Source organism: Pygoscelis adeliae, unplaced genomic scaffold, assembly GCF_000699105.1.
Source record: "Pygoscelis adeliae isolate BGI_AS28 unplaced genomic scaffold, ASM69910v1 Scaffold160, whole genome shotgun sequence".
NCBI lineage: Eukaryota > Metazoa > Chordata > Aves > Sphenisciformes > Spheniscidae > Pygoscelis > Pygoscelis adeliae.
The window spans coordinates 5,759,936-5,775,430 of NW_008824035.1; the positions used below are offsets into that span (position 1 = coordinate 5,759,936).

At 42.3% G+C, this 15,495-nt stretch overlaps 1 protein-coding gene across 1 annotated transcript in view; it reads left to right on the forward strand.

Moving 5' to 3' along the window:
* The window catches only part of PIKFYVE (phosphoinositide kinase, FYVE finger containing), a 65,569-nt gene extending 54,099 nt beyond the window's left edge, over window positions 1-11,470 (forward strand). The window contains exons 33-41 of the mRNA XM_009332227.1: window positions 242-333; window positions 990-1,154; window positions 2,258-2,317; window positions 2,784-2,960; window positions 3,688-3,791; window positions 4,060-4,188; window positions 5,492-5,753; window positions 7,934-8,008; window positions 8,968-11,470. Of these exons, the coding sequence (XP_009330502.1) occupies window positions 242-333; window positions 990-1,154; window positions 2,258-2,317; window positions 2,784-2,960; window positions 3,688-3,791; window positions 4,060-4,188; window positions 5,492-5,753; window positions 7,934-8,008; window positions 8,968-9,083 (1,180 nt within the window). The 3' untranslated portion in view covers window positions 9,084-11,470. The remainder of the gene's footprint in view (window positions 1-241; window positions 334-989; window positions 1,155-2,257; window positions 2,318-2,783; window positions 2,961-3,687; window positions 3,792-4,059; window positions 4,189-5,491; window positions 5,754-7,933; window positions 8,009-8,967) is intronic.
* The last annotated feature ends 4,025 nt before the right edge of the window (window positions 11,471-15,495 follow it).

Consider the following 15,495-nt stretch of genomic DNA (forward strand, 5'->3'; position numbering starts at 1 on the left):
CCTGTAGTGATGGATGGAACTGTTGTTATGGAGCCCTAAGAGGTTTTTCTCAGGGAGGTGGAGGACGACAGCTTTGGAGAGTCCCACACCTTTACAACTTTAAACTGTATCCTCTTCCCTTAGTAGTACTTAGTGTTAGGCATGGAGGAGAAATAAATGTACAGGAGTAAAGCAATAGTGTCTCGGGTGGCAGTATTTATTTGTTGGGCTTATGACTTCTTTTTTTTCTTTTTCCTTTCAGCATGTCAGACAGCAAACCGAAGAGCAGTAGCCCTGTCCGCCTGCCTGAGGCTAACATGGGTCCTTCAAATCGCAATGCAGAACCAGAACAGCGTAAGACCATTTTGCCAAAACCATGTCAGTGATGCTAATCTCAGCTCAGACTTGAGTCCACTTAACCTGGGTTCTAGCTCTTATGAAAGTTAAGTTAGAACAAAGAAAATGCATTCCAAGTTGAAATTGTGACTAGTCTTAGAGTTGACTCGATGTAGAACATGAGGGGTGTGTGGTGTGTGTTTGTTTTTTTGAAGTCTGTGCCCATGATGGCTTTCTCTGATTCGTATGAGATCAGACTATCGTTCCCTGATACAATATGTTACGATGTAGTGGACCTTGGGTTGTTCTTGAGTCTAGCTTGTTCGGTGGGGTATGATGCCCGTAATATGTTCTGACCTCTTTTGGCACTGCCTTCTTTAAAAAGATGGCAAGTAAAATATTTTGAAATGGAGAAGTGAGGTTCTTACTATGTTAAAGACGCTTACGCTTGGTCTGTGTTTTCAAATGACTTGGCGTTCCAGAATGCTACTCAGAGCACTAAATCAGCTAACCTGATGGACCTTGGTTGCCTGAAAAATAGCAAATGAGTTACAGTTGAATGACATCATTCCTCCAGTTAGAACAATGAATGGAGAATGCTCATGTGAGTCATGCTTTTATTAAACTGCATGTGGAAGTGCCAAGGCCAACTTCTTTATTGCTTTTCACTGTAGCAAAGAAACCATCTGGCGTTTTGTCTTTCTTCCGTGGCACGGGAGGGAAGAGCCCGGACCTGTCTTCCCAGAAGAAAGAGACCTTACGTGGTGCTGACAGTGCCTACTACCAGGTTGGACAGATGGGCAAAGAGGGAGCAGAAAACCAAGGAGCAGAGCCTCAAGGTACAAGACTGTTCATGTCCTGGTTTCAGCTGGGATAGGGTTAATTTTATTCCTAGTAGCTGGTATAGGGCTGTGTTTTGGATTTAGTAGGAGAATAATGTTGATAACACATGGATGTTTTAGCTGTTGCTAAGTAGTGCTTACACTAGTCAAGGACTTTTCAGCTTCTCATGCCCTGCCAGTGAGAAACTGGGAGGGAGCACAGCCAGGACAGCTGACCCAAGTGGCCCATACCATATGACATGATGCTCAGTACATAAACTGGGAGGAGTTGGCTGGGGGAGGGGTGACCGCTGCTTGGGAACTGGCTGGGCATCCGTCGGCAGGTGGTGAGCAATTGCATAGTGCATCACTTATTTTGTATATTCTTTTTCTTATTATTATTATTATTTCCCTTTCCTTTTCTGTCCTATTGAACTGTCTTTATCTCAACCCACAAGTTTTACTTCTCCCCCATCCCACTGGGGAGGGTGGGGAATGAGCGAACGGCTGTGTGGTGTTCAGCTGCCTGACAGGTTAAACTGTAACAGTCCATCTTCTGTCTTGGACTGATACTTCTCCCAAACCTCATTCATATTTGTAAGGGCCAGAATTGCACTCCTGCTCATACTTTTTCAACAGTCCAAGATTACTCAACATGCATTGAAAAGGAATGATTTGAGCATTAAATGTAGGTTTCTCCTAAAGACATTGCTTTGCTTTATGAGAAGGGAAATAGGGTCTTTCAAACCCCGGTAACTATAGGGACATTGAGTAGTCTGGGCTTGAATGCCTTTGGATTGAGTTGACGTTAGTTAAGCAGCCCAGTCTCTCTTCCTCGCTTCCTCTTTAACTTTCATTGTTTCAGCTCATGGAAAATGAATGAAGAGAAAACAAAGAGAAAGCTTGTACTTATGTCCCATGAACAGCAGCGCTCTTCTAGCATACATACTATATCATACAATTATAGCTGTATCTCTAATTCCCTGTGTTTAGTTCCATCTGTATGCTTGAAAAAAAGAAAATATTTTTCTTGTAATGTGAGTTTACAAGTAGTATCTTACATGGCTTTCTCAGTAATAATAATGAACAACCCTGACTGAGTCATCCCTTTATGCCTTCAGATGACGTAGATGGAGGAGATGGACAGAAGAAACAGCTGGTAAATCCCCATGTGGAACTCCGTGAGTAGTTGTAAACAATAACTTTAAGTCTTAGCTGACAAACTCCTTTCTTCATGCAAATGTAATGGAAATCTTGAAGTTAATTATTTTTTCTTTTTATTGGGCAGGAAGGAAAAACAAATCAAGAACAGAGCAGTGCAATTTTTACTTACTGTAATCAATCTCTCTGTTGCAAAAATACAGCATAAAACTTTTCTGGTTTTAATTGATCTTTCGTCAGGACACTTTCCCATGGCATATGCTGTGAGCTAACCTAAAGGGGGTTGAATTCTCTGTAAGTTTCCCATTTAAATCCTTTGGTTAGGATTTAAACTTTGGAAGTTTAAACTTCCAAAGTACAATAGGTGTGAGAGAGGGATGTTTAGTACAATAATATTCTTCTGGACATCAGTAGAATCTCTTAAGTGTCATGTCAGGTAGTCAGCGAGTATTGCATGCTGTTATTGAGGAAGACCTTTTTTTGCAGAGTTTTCAGACGCGAATGCCAAGTTCTACTGCCGGATTTATTATGCTGGCGAGTTTCACAAGATGCGTGAAGTGATACTGGGGAGCAGTGAAGAGGACTTCATCCGATCCCTCTCTCACTCTATGCCCTGGCAGGCACGAGGTGGCAAATCTGGGGCTGCGTTCTATGTGACTGAGGGTAAATGCAGCTTCTTCCCGCTTCGTAATTAGAGAGTATTATTTGGGGATGGTGGTGGTTAGTGTGTCGTTTAATCCCTGATTACCTCTAGCCAGAGGGTTGCTGACTGTGAAGTGGCCACTCAGAATGGCAAGTTAAGTGGATTGTTCTGGGGTCTTCAGTATCAGATTATTTGTCTCTTTATATGTGCAGGAGAACAAAATGTAGTTCTGTTTTTCAGTAGTAGCAGCTAGGGAGGCCAGTTGAGCAGAAGCCTCTCTTAGGGAGGCTTCAGAAAACAAAAACTTGTGTATAATTCAAGGAAAACTGGTTATTAAAGACACAGTGTTTCTTCTTATCCCACATGCTATAGTTGATTTATAGGAGGGTTTTTTTTTTTAACTGTGGCTGATTCTAGGCCCCTACTTAAAACAAGTCTTGAATGGAAGGGTCTGTAGGCTGTTTCTGTTGTCTGTATAAGGAACCCATATAGCTGAGGTAAATCTAACTAAGGCACTCTCTTCTCCCTGATTTGCTAGAAGGCTGAAATCCAGAAAGGCTGAGATTCTGAAATTCAGAATATATGAAGTAAAAAAATTTCTAGAAATGAGCTTCTGTAGCTAAGGATTTAAGAGAATTGTAGTTGTTCAATTTTTCAAACTACGTCAGCTGTGCGACAATCCTAAAGAACTTGCAAAAAATACATCACTTACTCTGTGTAACCCTGTTGCCTCTGATGTTAAAACAGATGATAGATTCATCTTGAAGCAGATGCCTCGTCTGGAAGTCCAGTCCTTCCTCGACTTTGCTCCACACTACTTCACTTACATCATTAATGCAGTTCAGCAGAAGGTATTTTTTTTTAAAAAAAAAGTGCCTTTTATTTTAGGCAGTGTTCTATATTTTACAGACTAGTAACAGTTTCCATTAACCCCTTTCATTTAAGTAGAAGAGCATGTCGGAGGGTATGAGTTGTACTAATAATGTGTTTTTAAGATGAAAAGTGGGAATTTTGCTAGAGCTTCTAAGCTGTACAGTCAGACAGAACAGTGGTGCCTCTAGTGTTTGATTGCTGATTGCCTGTACACAGAGATCTTATCCCATGTCTTCTCTTCATCAGAAGCCCACAGCACTGGCCAAAATCCTTGGGGTATATCGAATTGGATACAAGAACTCTCAAAACAACACTGAAAAGAAGCTGGATCTGCTTGTCATGGAAAACCTTTTCTACGGCAGGAAAATGGCTCAGGTAAGAACCAAGTGTTCCGTTCCCTTGCGGTGCAGTTCTGACTGGGACCAAGAGCAGGGTTACCAGCAGCTGTCTAGGCAACTTTTAACTTTGCGTGTGCTGTCTATATCTGGCACTGCTCAAAGATGACAGTTCGTGCCTGTTTCCTTGTTATGTGATCCTTGGTGACTTGATGCCTATATCGGCTAGTTCAGGTAGCTGTAGTGCAGGCTTCAGTTTTTAGAAGTCTTATTTGTCCCTGCATCACTGGTGTCTGAGAGAAAGCATTGCCAACCTAATTAGGAAAATATGAAACCTTTTTGCAAAGCTTTTAGAAGAACTAACTGGGATTACAGACTAATTTGTTTAGGAGAGCCTCACTGACGGAGTTGAGGGGAAACTAATAATGTTTTGAACCCGCTGTTCTCTCTCTGTACCACTTCATGTGTGGGACAAGATTTTGAATTCAGTCTTGCTCTTAGTAAAGGAAAAGCAACCTTTATGAGGCAGTAGAATGAAGGCCTTAAAGTGACTGGGGGAGAATTCTCTTCAAATACAGAGTTGACGCTGAAAAGGAAGTTCAAACAAATATTGCTTTCTAAAACTAATAGTATCAATTCTTTCCACTTTCCCTCCCGGTGCCTGACCTCAAACAGGGGATGTTTGTGGGAGGAAGTGAACTGAGGGAATTCTAGATAGATGTAAAGGATGTTGTTCTGGGTTTTCTTTTTGTTTGTTTTTTTTAAATCATGAGGGTGGTCAGGCACTGGAACAGAGACCCAAAGAGACTGTGGACTCTATCCCTGAAGTTAGTCAAACCTTGACTGGACAGGGCTCGAACAACCTTCTCTAACGGGACCTGCTTCAAGCAGGGCATTGGACTTGGAGACCTCCAGAGATCCTTTCCAACCTAATGAAGGTCTGTTTCTTGCCTTGCCAACAGATGTTAAACGGTGCTTCATTGCAAAACCCACCTCCCTCTTCAGTGGCTTTACTTAGTCAGCATTTGAGTCTGTAGAAGCTGGCTGAGAAATTGAGTTTACCCATACAATATAAAAATAGGGATACCCTTTTTCCCTTAAATTAGGCTAAATATTAATAAATAACTTGCCTGAAATTCACGAATTGAGGTGGCAGTGCTTTCATGTAGTCTTACATGCTACTCTCTGCTCACGAAACGTTAATTTTCATTAACTGTCTTCCTCCAGCGGAGAAGAAAAGACTTGCCCTGCCATGCTGCCTTCTCAAACACTGCAGTTAGGTATGTTGAAGTCTTCAACATTGCAGAACAATGGAACAAAGTAGTGCTGTTCTTTATTTGCAGGTTTTTGACCTGAAGGGCTCCCTCCGGAATAGAAATGTTAAAACAGACACAGGCAAGGAAAGCTGTGATGTAGTCCTGCTGGATGAGAACCTTCTGAAGATGGTCCGGGACAATCCTTTGTACATCCGTTCCCATTGCAAGGCTGTGCTGAGAGCTTCCATACACAGTGATTCTCAGTTCCTCTCCAGCCATCTTATCATTGACTATTCACTGCTGGTGGGTCGTGATGACACCAACAATGAGCTGGTCGTTGGGATCATCGGTAGGTTGTCTCTTGTATTTTCTTGCTTTCAGCTGGTGAAACTGCTTTCTTCTGGTTTAGGTGTTTATAGTACTCTTAGAACTGTACCACCACCACAGAGATGTGTGTCAGGAAAGCTTGTCTTCTCCCTGATGGAACACCACCCTCACCTCTCATGGGTATTCAAAGTGGAGGCAGGAAGTCTTCTCTCCAGCTCTTGTATGGGCTTGCGTTAGCATCTGCATTACTAATAATATATGCAGGAGGCCTCACAGGTAGTGAACTCAAGTTGGTGTTTAACCTACACTTTGACTCCAGTTAAAGTAGGGGAAGTTATTTGTATGCTTTTATGTGTTTAGTCTTTAAAGCTAAGTTCAGTAACGTTTACATAGCCATTTAAATTTAAACTTGTGTGGAGGGGATCTAAGGAGAAACAGTGTTGGTAGGGATGGAAGAGGGAAGTTAAACGTCACGGGTTCACTTGTGATCATGTAGTCTGACCTGGATAATATGAGTGGCAACCCAGTAATTACCTTGCCACATCCTCTGACTTGTGACTGGAAAATAGAGCCTCATCTTTAGACGGGCAAACTTGTATTGTGCAAAAGACTTGGAGATAAAGCCATTTTGCAGGATGTGGAGGTAATTCTTGGAAATGAGATGCTTTTGAAACCTAGCTCAGAAATGCTTCCAGATGACATCTCAAGTCAGGAGGTCTGGATTACTCTTTCTGATAAAGCTTGAAAGCCATTCCAATAACACTAACCAGTTGAGATTTTAAGTCCCAGCTACAAAGAACTGCAAGTTGTTACTACTTTCTAGTTTTGTAGACTCTTGAATATTTGGTTAAATGGGATGAGACTCTGCTCCTTCTGTACATGTGGCTTTTTGCTGTCCATGGAAAGTCTTACCTGATTAAAGAGTGTATTTTATATGATAGTTAAAGCTAACGATTTCTTCACGGTGATTAAAAATAGCTGTTCATGATCTGAAGGAGCTTGTTTAACGCAAATAAATATCTTCAAGAAGAGAGAACATGCCTGCTGTATCAGGCTATCACAATGTTCTCTAAATGATACCCTGAGAACTTACAAAGTACTCAAGCTAAATTTGCGGCGGGGGCAGAACTAAAAATCACTAGCTTGGGCTGAGTTTGAATCTGAGGTCAGAATCTCTACCTATTCTAGATCCTAATGTGATACCGGAAACAAGTTAGGTCTGTGAGGAGCTGTGAAGACTTTATTTTATTCATAGGCTCTGTTGTGTGGGGCTCTGGGCCTTGGGGCATGAAGTGACAGTAGTTAGTGCATAAACTGATGATATCGGTTCCAAAGCACTCTAAGGGAGTGTTTTCAAAGAGTATTCAGATAAATGGATAAGATTGGCAGGTCTCGATGAGTTTTGTGTAAAGCATAGCTGAGGTGAAACGTGGATGCTTATGGTGGCGTTTTGTAAATCTAGAAACAGTAAATTCAAAATTGTATAATTACAGTTGTAGTCAAATGTTAGGAAATAATGATATCCAGTAATGAAAAACTTAACTTACTGCAGCTTCAGCTTTGCAGACCAGAATGTTCATGTGCTTGTAATGACTGAGCACACTTTCTCTGAAAGGGGCTTGGAAACAGTTCTGAAGTCTTCTCCTTGCAGCCCCCTCTTCCAGTCAGGGTCACTGGTGGTGTTTCTAGTCCTCCATATCATGAAGTGAAAAGTGCTTGCTTTCTGTTATCAAACCTGTAGGTGGCTGCGATGATGAGGAATACTACTGGCTTAAATGGATAGGTGTCCAAGGCTTGATGCTGCTAGCTGTTGCAGTAAAGTAGTGGGAGCTGTTACGGGAAAGTGGGGCTTCTTGATATGTTTCTGGGATGAGGATCAGCTAAGTGACTCTTGTAAATGAGCCCTTGAAACTCTAACATGGATAAAGACAGACGTGCCTGGGCAGTCTGTTTTTGTAGAGGTAGGAAGAGTTGATTGTGATCTTGCTGGGCTTTTGAGATACCATATTCACCCTACCCAAGTATAATCAATACTCTAGGAAGTGAGGCAACTGGTAGGGGGAACACTGAAGTTCTTCTGGCTATGGAAGCCTACTGCTTTCTTGCCTTTTTGAAGGGAAATATATACATTTTAGAACAGTGTTACTTGGGTTATAGCAGATATGACATGTTTGTGTGTGGATTTTTTTTTTATTGTACCAGACTATATTCGCACTTTCACCTGGGACAAAAAGCTTGAAATGGTGGTAAAGTCAACTGGCATCTTGGGAGGACAAGGTAAGTGCAGAATGAAAGCAAAACTTTTGATCGCGTTTCCTCGTTACCTGGAAGCTTCCAATAACTGTGCTAATAAGGCCACAACTTCCCCACCATGCAGATTTGCAACACTAGATTAAGTTGTCCAGAACAGGGGAAGGAATAAGAAGTTTCAGAAAAATTAATACATTGATCTGCCTCCATGAGTGACCCTTTAAAAACTGTAATTCCTGGGAATGGGGTAAAGGTCATCTACTTATCAGACTGTTCTTTTCTGTTTCTTAGTTACCAACTACTCATATACAAACTTAGTCATCCATACAGAGATACTAGTAAAAAAACCTTGCTGCCTGGTTTCAGAAGATGTTTTCTGAGTCCAGAAAATCAGATATACTCTGAGCTGTTAGTGTGGAGGAATCCTTATCAAATGATTGACTACTGCCCATATTTTGAAGAGCTGAGGCGTTCCCTTTGTGGAAGTGAGTAGAATATCTTTTCTGCAGCATTGCCTAGTGTTGGCCACATGTTACTAGGAAAGCTGGAAAGAGAAGGGAAGGGGCACACTTGATGTACCACTGCTCAGGTGTCTGGAGAAGATAAGAGTATGTTCATAGAGTGAAATAGCTTCATGGGAGAAATTTGCATCTCTGCTGGAAAACCTCAAAGACCTGTAAACACGAGAAGGGAAAAAGAAACAAACTGATCAGGGCTGATATAAAAAGCCTAGATGGTTCCTCCAACTTCAGGTATCTCAATTCAGTGTTAGGGGTCCAGACCTCGATCTGTCTTCTATCCCAAATATTTAAAATAAAAATTAAAAAAAAAAGGCAGCTGATAATGCTTGTTGGTTCCAAGACCCTTCCATGTACAGTATGCCTTCATGATTATGCTGTCTGGTGTTGTAATCTCATGTGATATCTGTCTGTACTGCAGTATACCCTTTAGCCCATTTCTGACTGCTCTTGACTCTTATACATTAGGTAAGATGCCAACTGTGGTGTCTCCAGAACTGTACCGGACCAGGTTTTGTGAAGCTATGGACAAGTATTTCCTCATGGTGCCAGACCATTGGACAGGACTGGGCCTGAATTGCTAAGCTAAAGCCTATATTGGGAAAGCACAAGAGGACAATGACATTACAGGCCACTCTCTTCCTGCAGTCTGTCCAGCAGTAAGCAAGAGGATTGCAGTTCCATGTCTACACTGACCATGTGCATCATGTTGTGAAGTGTGAAATCTGCTTGTTGCACTTTAATCCTTTCTTGGAGGCTGATAAGCGAACCAGCCTCACTAAGGATCTAAGCTGATGGTACCACTGAACAGCATTGATAAGAGACATTCCCTCTGTCAGGAGGGAAGGTGATGCTATCTCCACATAAGAGCACTGAAACAGATACTATCCAGTTTATGATGGTGTAGAAGTACATGATCTCTGTAAGTCTTGCACTACCTAAGTGGTGTTGAATATGAGCAGCTCATGTTTCTGTAGTGGATGTGTGGTACTGCAAATGTGAAATAATGCCCCCCTCTGTGTGTGTGGGTGGGTGAGAGAAGAATGAAGTTAATTCCTGACTTCTGCTACTGTTGCAGTGGTCTGTAGTTGACCTGTTTAGGATCCATGAATAACTTGTCCTGCTTATGCTCTGTAGCTTCAATTTTTCCTGGGTTCTGTAAACAGTTTTGGTTTTTGTGTTTTTTTTTTTAAAGGCAGCTCCACAGCTATAATGCCATATCACTACATCTTTTAAGTTATATTACTGCAATACAACTCTGCTTTTATCTGTCATAATTTCATTTTAGCTGAATCCCATAAAAATGGGTTGTCAGTCATCAGCATACTGCAAAACCCAAAACGTGTCCCTTCAATCCTAAACAGTACTTTGATGTGAATGTTGCCCAAATCCCTGGAAACAGGTAACTAAAAAATACACCCTTTAATTTAACAAGACTTGATTAATTACAGTTATGAAGCTGATTAACCCTTTCCTTAGCAGAAGGCACTAAGTTGCTAGACAAAATGAAGCATACTGCTTTAGAGTGACAACTTTCTCCTTAATGAAACCATAATTCCTGGCAGATGACTTCAAATCCATTTCAGTTCCCCAGGACTTTCAAACAATGCATTTACCTCACGGTCAGACTTTGCCAGGAGAATGTTTTTCTTGCGTTCATGACATGCTGATGAGAACGAGCATCCAGTTCTCATCACACTGTGCAGTCCCAATGGAAAAACTGTCTCTTCAGCAGTATTAGATTTTTTTTTTGCACCACTGAGATGAATGTAGTCGTCTATTTTTCTGTAAAAAGAAAAACCTGAACTAACAGGTATCTTGTATGATGGATAAGATGTGCAGAGGTCTGTGAATCTCTGTTATAACAATAAGCACTTCTTTCCATTTTTATTATTTTTTACCTGTTTTTGTAGGTGCTGAGTTTACTTTTTAGCTTCATTATAATATAGGCCAGTAAATAAGAGGGGTTTTTATGAGTTTGAGGGGCAATAATACTGTCCTTTGACTTCCAGTCTCTGATGGAAGAACTTCAAATGAACATGGGAGTCTGGGACAGTATAGCTCTTTAGCACTTGCTCATTCTGACTAGTTGCCTGGTAATGCCATCTTCACTGTAACTATGGATTGAAATGTGCATTTTGTTCACTTCTCCTGTGTTCAGTATTGTCTTCTGCAGCAGATGGTGGTGGCTCTGTTCAGGCGTGACAGCTGGGCAGCACTGAGGAAGAAAAATGCCAGCAAGGAGAATTGAACTGTTGGCTTCAAAAACAACCAGTGCAGCTCAGGTCTGAACTGCCAGGAGGCAACAGTCATTTGTGTTGGAAGAAGTCTTCCCCGCCCCATTGCAAAGCCCTACTGGAGGATGAGCAAAGATGCTGACCTTGAAGCAGCAGAAATGAAAGTATTCTCACTTTCTCTGTGCAATGTAATCATTGTTTCTGGGGGTGCTGTGTTGAAGGCTGCAGTGATGTGTGCTGTGGAAAGATGACACAGTACTTCTTGCTTCCTCTGGCCCAGAATCCTCTTGGTCCAACACAGTGCATCAGGCATAGCTGACCACCTCTGGGACATGTCTTGCGTCCTGTGCTGAAATGTACTCCCAGGATGGCTAGCTGTATGTGGGGCCTTGTGTAATGAGGAACCAACCAGGCCATCAGCTCAATGCTACTCTCACTTCTGTGGCTTCTACCTTCTGTCTTGGTCCATCGATGTGAAAGAGCATGCTATGCAGCCTGAATCTGTTCCAGTCTCAGTTAAAGTTTACATGTGTTCTTCCTCTTTCCCCTCCTGAAGTTTACAGGGAAAAAACTTGACTTGCCTGACCAACTAAGGTGACCCAACAGCAGCTGGTTATGTTATCTTCCACCTTTGTCAGTATGTGGATTGGTTGGTGGAGCATGAATATGGGCAGTGTGATGGCATCTGCGCACTAGGCTAATGTAGAGCTGTGATGTGCTAGCCCTGTCCTGTCATCAGTAACCAGTGACTACTCTATACAGCTTGTCTTCCAGAGTCCCAAGCAGCTGGCTCTAAACCAACACGATCATCTGACTGTAGCTAATGTTCCCCTGTACATGACAGCATGAGGCCCTCAACACTGTAAAGTGAGAGAACCTTTCACTGGCCAGCTGTTTTGCAGCCTGTGAACGCAGAGCTCAGACGTGTGAATTGTGACCTTCTTGGGCTGAAGGTATAGCAGTTGGAGAGATTTGCAGGAGTGATCTTGAGCTGGCATCAGCAGTGAACTTTGGGTCAGGATGTGGCTGATAGACTAGTCCTGACCAGACTGGAGTAAACAGCAAACTGCTAGTTACGGGTACCACAGCAGCTGTAGTATCAACTGGAATTGGGACATCTTTGGGTGCCATGTGACATAAAGCTGTAAGCATTTCTAGTTCAGATCCCAGCAGTTGAACAGATCTCCTCAAACATTCCCTTTTCAGAGTAAGAATTGTCCTGGCATTTCACTTGCTACAAAGCTGACTTTCTCAAAAGGAGAGCAATACTTCATGCAGAAGAGATCTTTGAGAGAGCTCCTTGTGGGGCTGTGTTATGTCCATGTCCCTGCAGCACACCTAAGGATGACCTAGGGGAACCGCCTAGTTATTACATGAGCCTTTTGATTAGAATTTTTTTATTTCTTTATAACGCAGGTTTAGCATGTATGTGTGTAAGCAAATCCCAGTTGCAAACATGAAGACTGCATTTCTTCAGAGCTACACTGGCTCTTTTTCTTCTGTTGTTTTGATCTGAGACCTTGTGACAAATGTCTAAATCTTGTCCCAGTCAGAAGTGATGACTTCCTTTTGAGTCATCGTGCAGACAGCAGAATGCCTTGTAGTGGCCCAGCAATGCATTCTGTCCCCCAAAAGCACATGAGGGACTCTTGCTGGTTAAGTAGCTCTGCTGGGCACAGGGGAGTTACTTGTGGAGTGGACTCTCCTCTGTGATAATGACCAAAACCAAATGAATCGCTCACTAGCAGGTGGTCAGACTAATCATTATTCAAAGCACTTAATGTACCATAATGTATGTATTTCTAATCTACCTTGGTTCAGCTGTATTTTATAAAATTGATGTACTAAACTTTGAGAATAACTGCCTTGACTATTTGGAGAATCAAAATGTAATGTATATAGATACAAATAAAGTGACTAAAATACACTTGAGTCTATTCCATGTGGTGGAGCAGTTAGGTCTCATAGCATCCCATTTTCCTGATCAGAGGCTAAGCCCTCTGCTTGCTCTGCAGCAATTGCTCTGTTGGAGGTTGCCAGCTTTGCGTGCAGTGTAAGCATGCCTGTCATGTCTCTATACCTTGTAGCTCGTCTCTTCTAATGGAGTAGGACCTCTGGGCAGCTCTCGGGGCCAGCAGCAGTAGAATGCGCAAATAACCTTTCATGCGCTTCTCCCACCTTCTCCCCAGCTGCTTTTCAACACACAGTGCAGTGTGAGACAGGGAGCCAATTTTTTCCAGCAGATGGTGGTGTTGCTGTGGCCCAATTCTTCCAAGACGTAGAACACATTCCTCAGGAAAAATCTGCGGGTATTTCCATAGTCTTCTCTTACGTGGACTAGATAAAGAAAAAATCCAAGGAGTCTGAAAATTAATGGCATATCTTGATTGCTTCATATTAACCTGGTATATAGTAACCTCTCTTAAAAATGATGTGTGATTAGTTCTGGGAATAGGACTTGTTGGTTCCTAGAATTTAAAATTCAAAATCTAAAACTTAAGGATTTTACCTTATTATGTGCCATCACCAGTTTTGCCAGGTGAGTTGGAGTTCTTTTATCTGCTGCAGTATGAAACTTCATCAGAAGCTGTCCCACCATGGGGGTGTGAGCAAGGCAAAAAGTGGGATATGCAATTCAGGGGCAGTGCTGCCTTATGCTGGTGTAAGGTTGAGTGGTGGGACTTGAGGGGCTTCTGGCACGAAGCTGAAAAGCACAAAGGCAGGATTATCAGAACAGCATTCCTCTAATACTTACAAGTGGGACTGCCAACACCTAGTAAAGGACAAGAGTGTGTGCTCTAAGCGAAACTTCTTTTGGTCAGTACTGAAGTAATCAGTATTAGAAAATGAAATAGTAATTGCGTGTATTTTCCATTGGTGTAACTGATGGTACGAGACATTGGTCAGCTTCCCCACTACCGCCTTGATTTAGACAATACTACTATTAAAAAAAAAAAAAAACAATTGGGATTTGCAGTCTCGGTCTATGCTGTAATGTCTCAAATTGAGACCTATGGTGTCCTAATGTGAAGATACACAAGCAACAAGGACTACTTTAGTTTTTGTGTGGAGGTTTTAAGTCAGTGCAAATACAGAGTAACTTTGCACAGTAATTGGGAAAAGCCAGGCCATCCCCCCTATCTCCCTGTTTTCAGGACAACACAACTGGAAATCTGGCACACTAGAGATTCAAGATCTAGCTGTGCTAGGCACCGATACTAGCCTAGTATTGCCACTAAGGTACTAGTAATAAAACAGGAATCCAGGGTCTGCAGCCTCCTGCTGTGGAGCCTTGGTTTGTTGTCAGATCTCTGTAAGGAACAAAAAGAACCAAAAAAACCCCAACATTTTTTGGTGAGAGTAGGCTTGTCTGCATCTTTAAATGTGTGCCTGGAGGCAGAGCCTGCTTCTCAAAAGCTGAAGGATGACAGAAACAGGTAAGAAGAGTGGTTTGGGGGCTTCTTTGGTAATCCAGCAGAGCAGCAGAGTCAGAATGAGCCCCAATGCGTGCATCCTGTTACAATGCCTTGTTCTCCAGCCCCTGCTGCCTCTCATAGCATGAAAGTCCTATGCCCAGTGCTGCGTGTGAGGGCAGAAAGCCATGCTTAGTTTGAATGATGAAAATCAACGCTGAAATGTCCCTGGGTATGAGTTATTACCATCTTTGCAGAGCTCCAAGCAAGCTAGTTTCTTACACACCATAAAGCCGGTGTTCTTGAGTGTTTCCAAAGGCACAGGGTTGTCATCCTACAAAACTGTGCTCATTCACACAGCTTGTGTCAGTTACAGAGGCTGTTTCTCTGTTTAGCTGCCAGCCAACTCCTTATTCCCTCTGCGTTTATTTCCTTAGGTGAGATCCTTTCCCGCTGGTCTGTGTCATTTGTGGAGCTGCTTTCATTGCACCTCCTTTTCTGTGATTATAGGTAGCTTCTCTGTTGGAGGCCTTGCTTGTAGATCTCTGTAGGTAAACGTGTTACCAGAATTAGCTGTCATAAAGTCTCTGGTCCTAATCTGAAGGCTCTTTCTAAGCCCAGTCTGAAGGCTGCCTAACTAGTCCTTAGTCATTGCAGCTTTAGCAAGCTCTCTTCTGACTCTTTCCAGTTGTTTACAGCTATATTAAGTAAACAAGTTCTGGAAACAGGAGAAATGTGCTAGGTTTGCAGGAGCTGTGGTGTGAGGAGTCCTGAGGAGAAAGAATAGAGCTTTGGTAGTGAAAGGTCCGCTGCAGTCAATACTCTTAGGATGACAGAACTGGCTGTACATGTAAATATGCAAGGCGAGTTGTAAAATCTTATTGCCATTCTGAAGGAGAGATGTCTAGGCTTAGTAATTATAGCCTCACCTTTGAAGTGCTGAAGATGACTTGTGTGGGGAAAATAGCAAGCATGTAAAAAAGCAAGCATGTCAGTAGAAGAAGAACATAAGAGAAGAGCATAAAAGCTGATTTATGCCTATTATTATATTGGAAAGTTATTCTTACAGAAGGGTGTGTTTTGGCTGCCAGAAACAGAAGAATCCTGCCTTCAGCTCTGAGGATTTTGTGGTGCTTCATCTATGAAGCTGACAAAGAGAAGGTGGGAGAAAGAGGCACAAAACAACACTGCTGAAGTTAAAAAGAAAAACGAGACACCCCCCCCCAAAAAAAAACCAAACAAACCAGGTAAGAGTGTGCCTGTAGCTGAAGTAGTCACTTACTGAGAAATACACCCTAGCATTCCCGAGAAGTATTTAGCCTTTGGTTGCCTGCACATGATCTTGA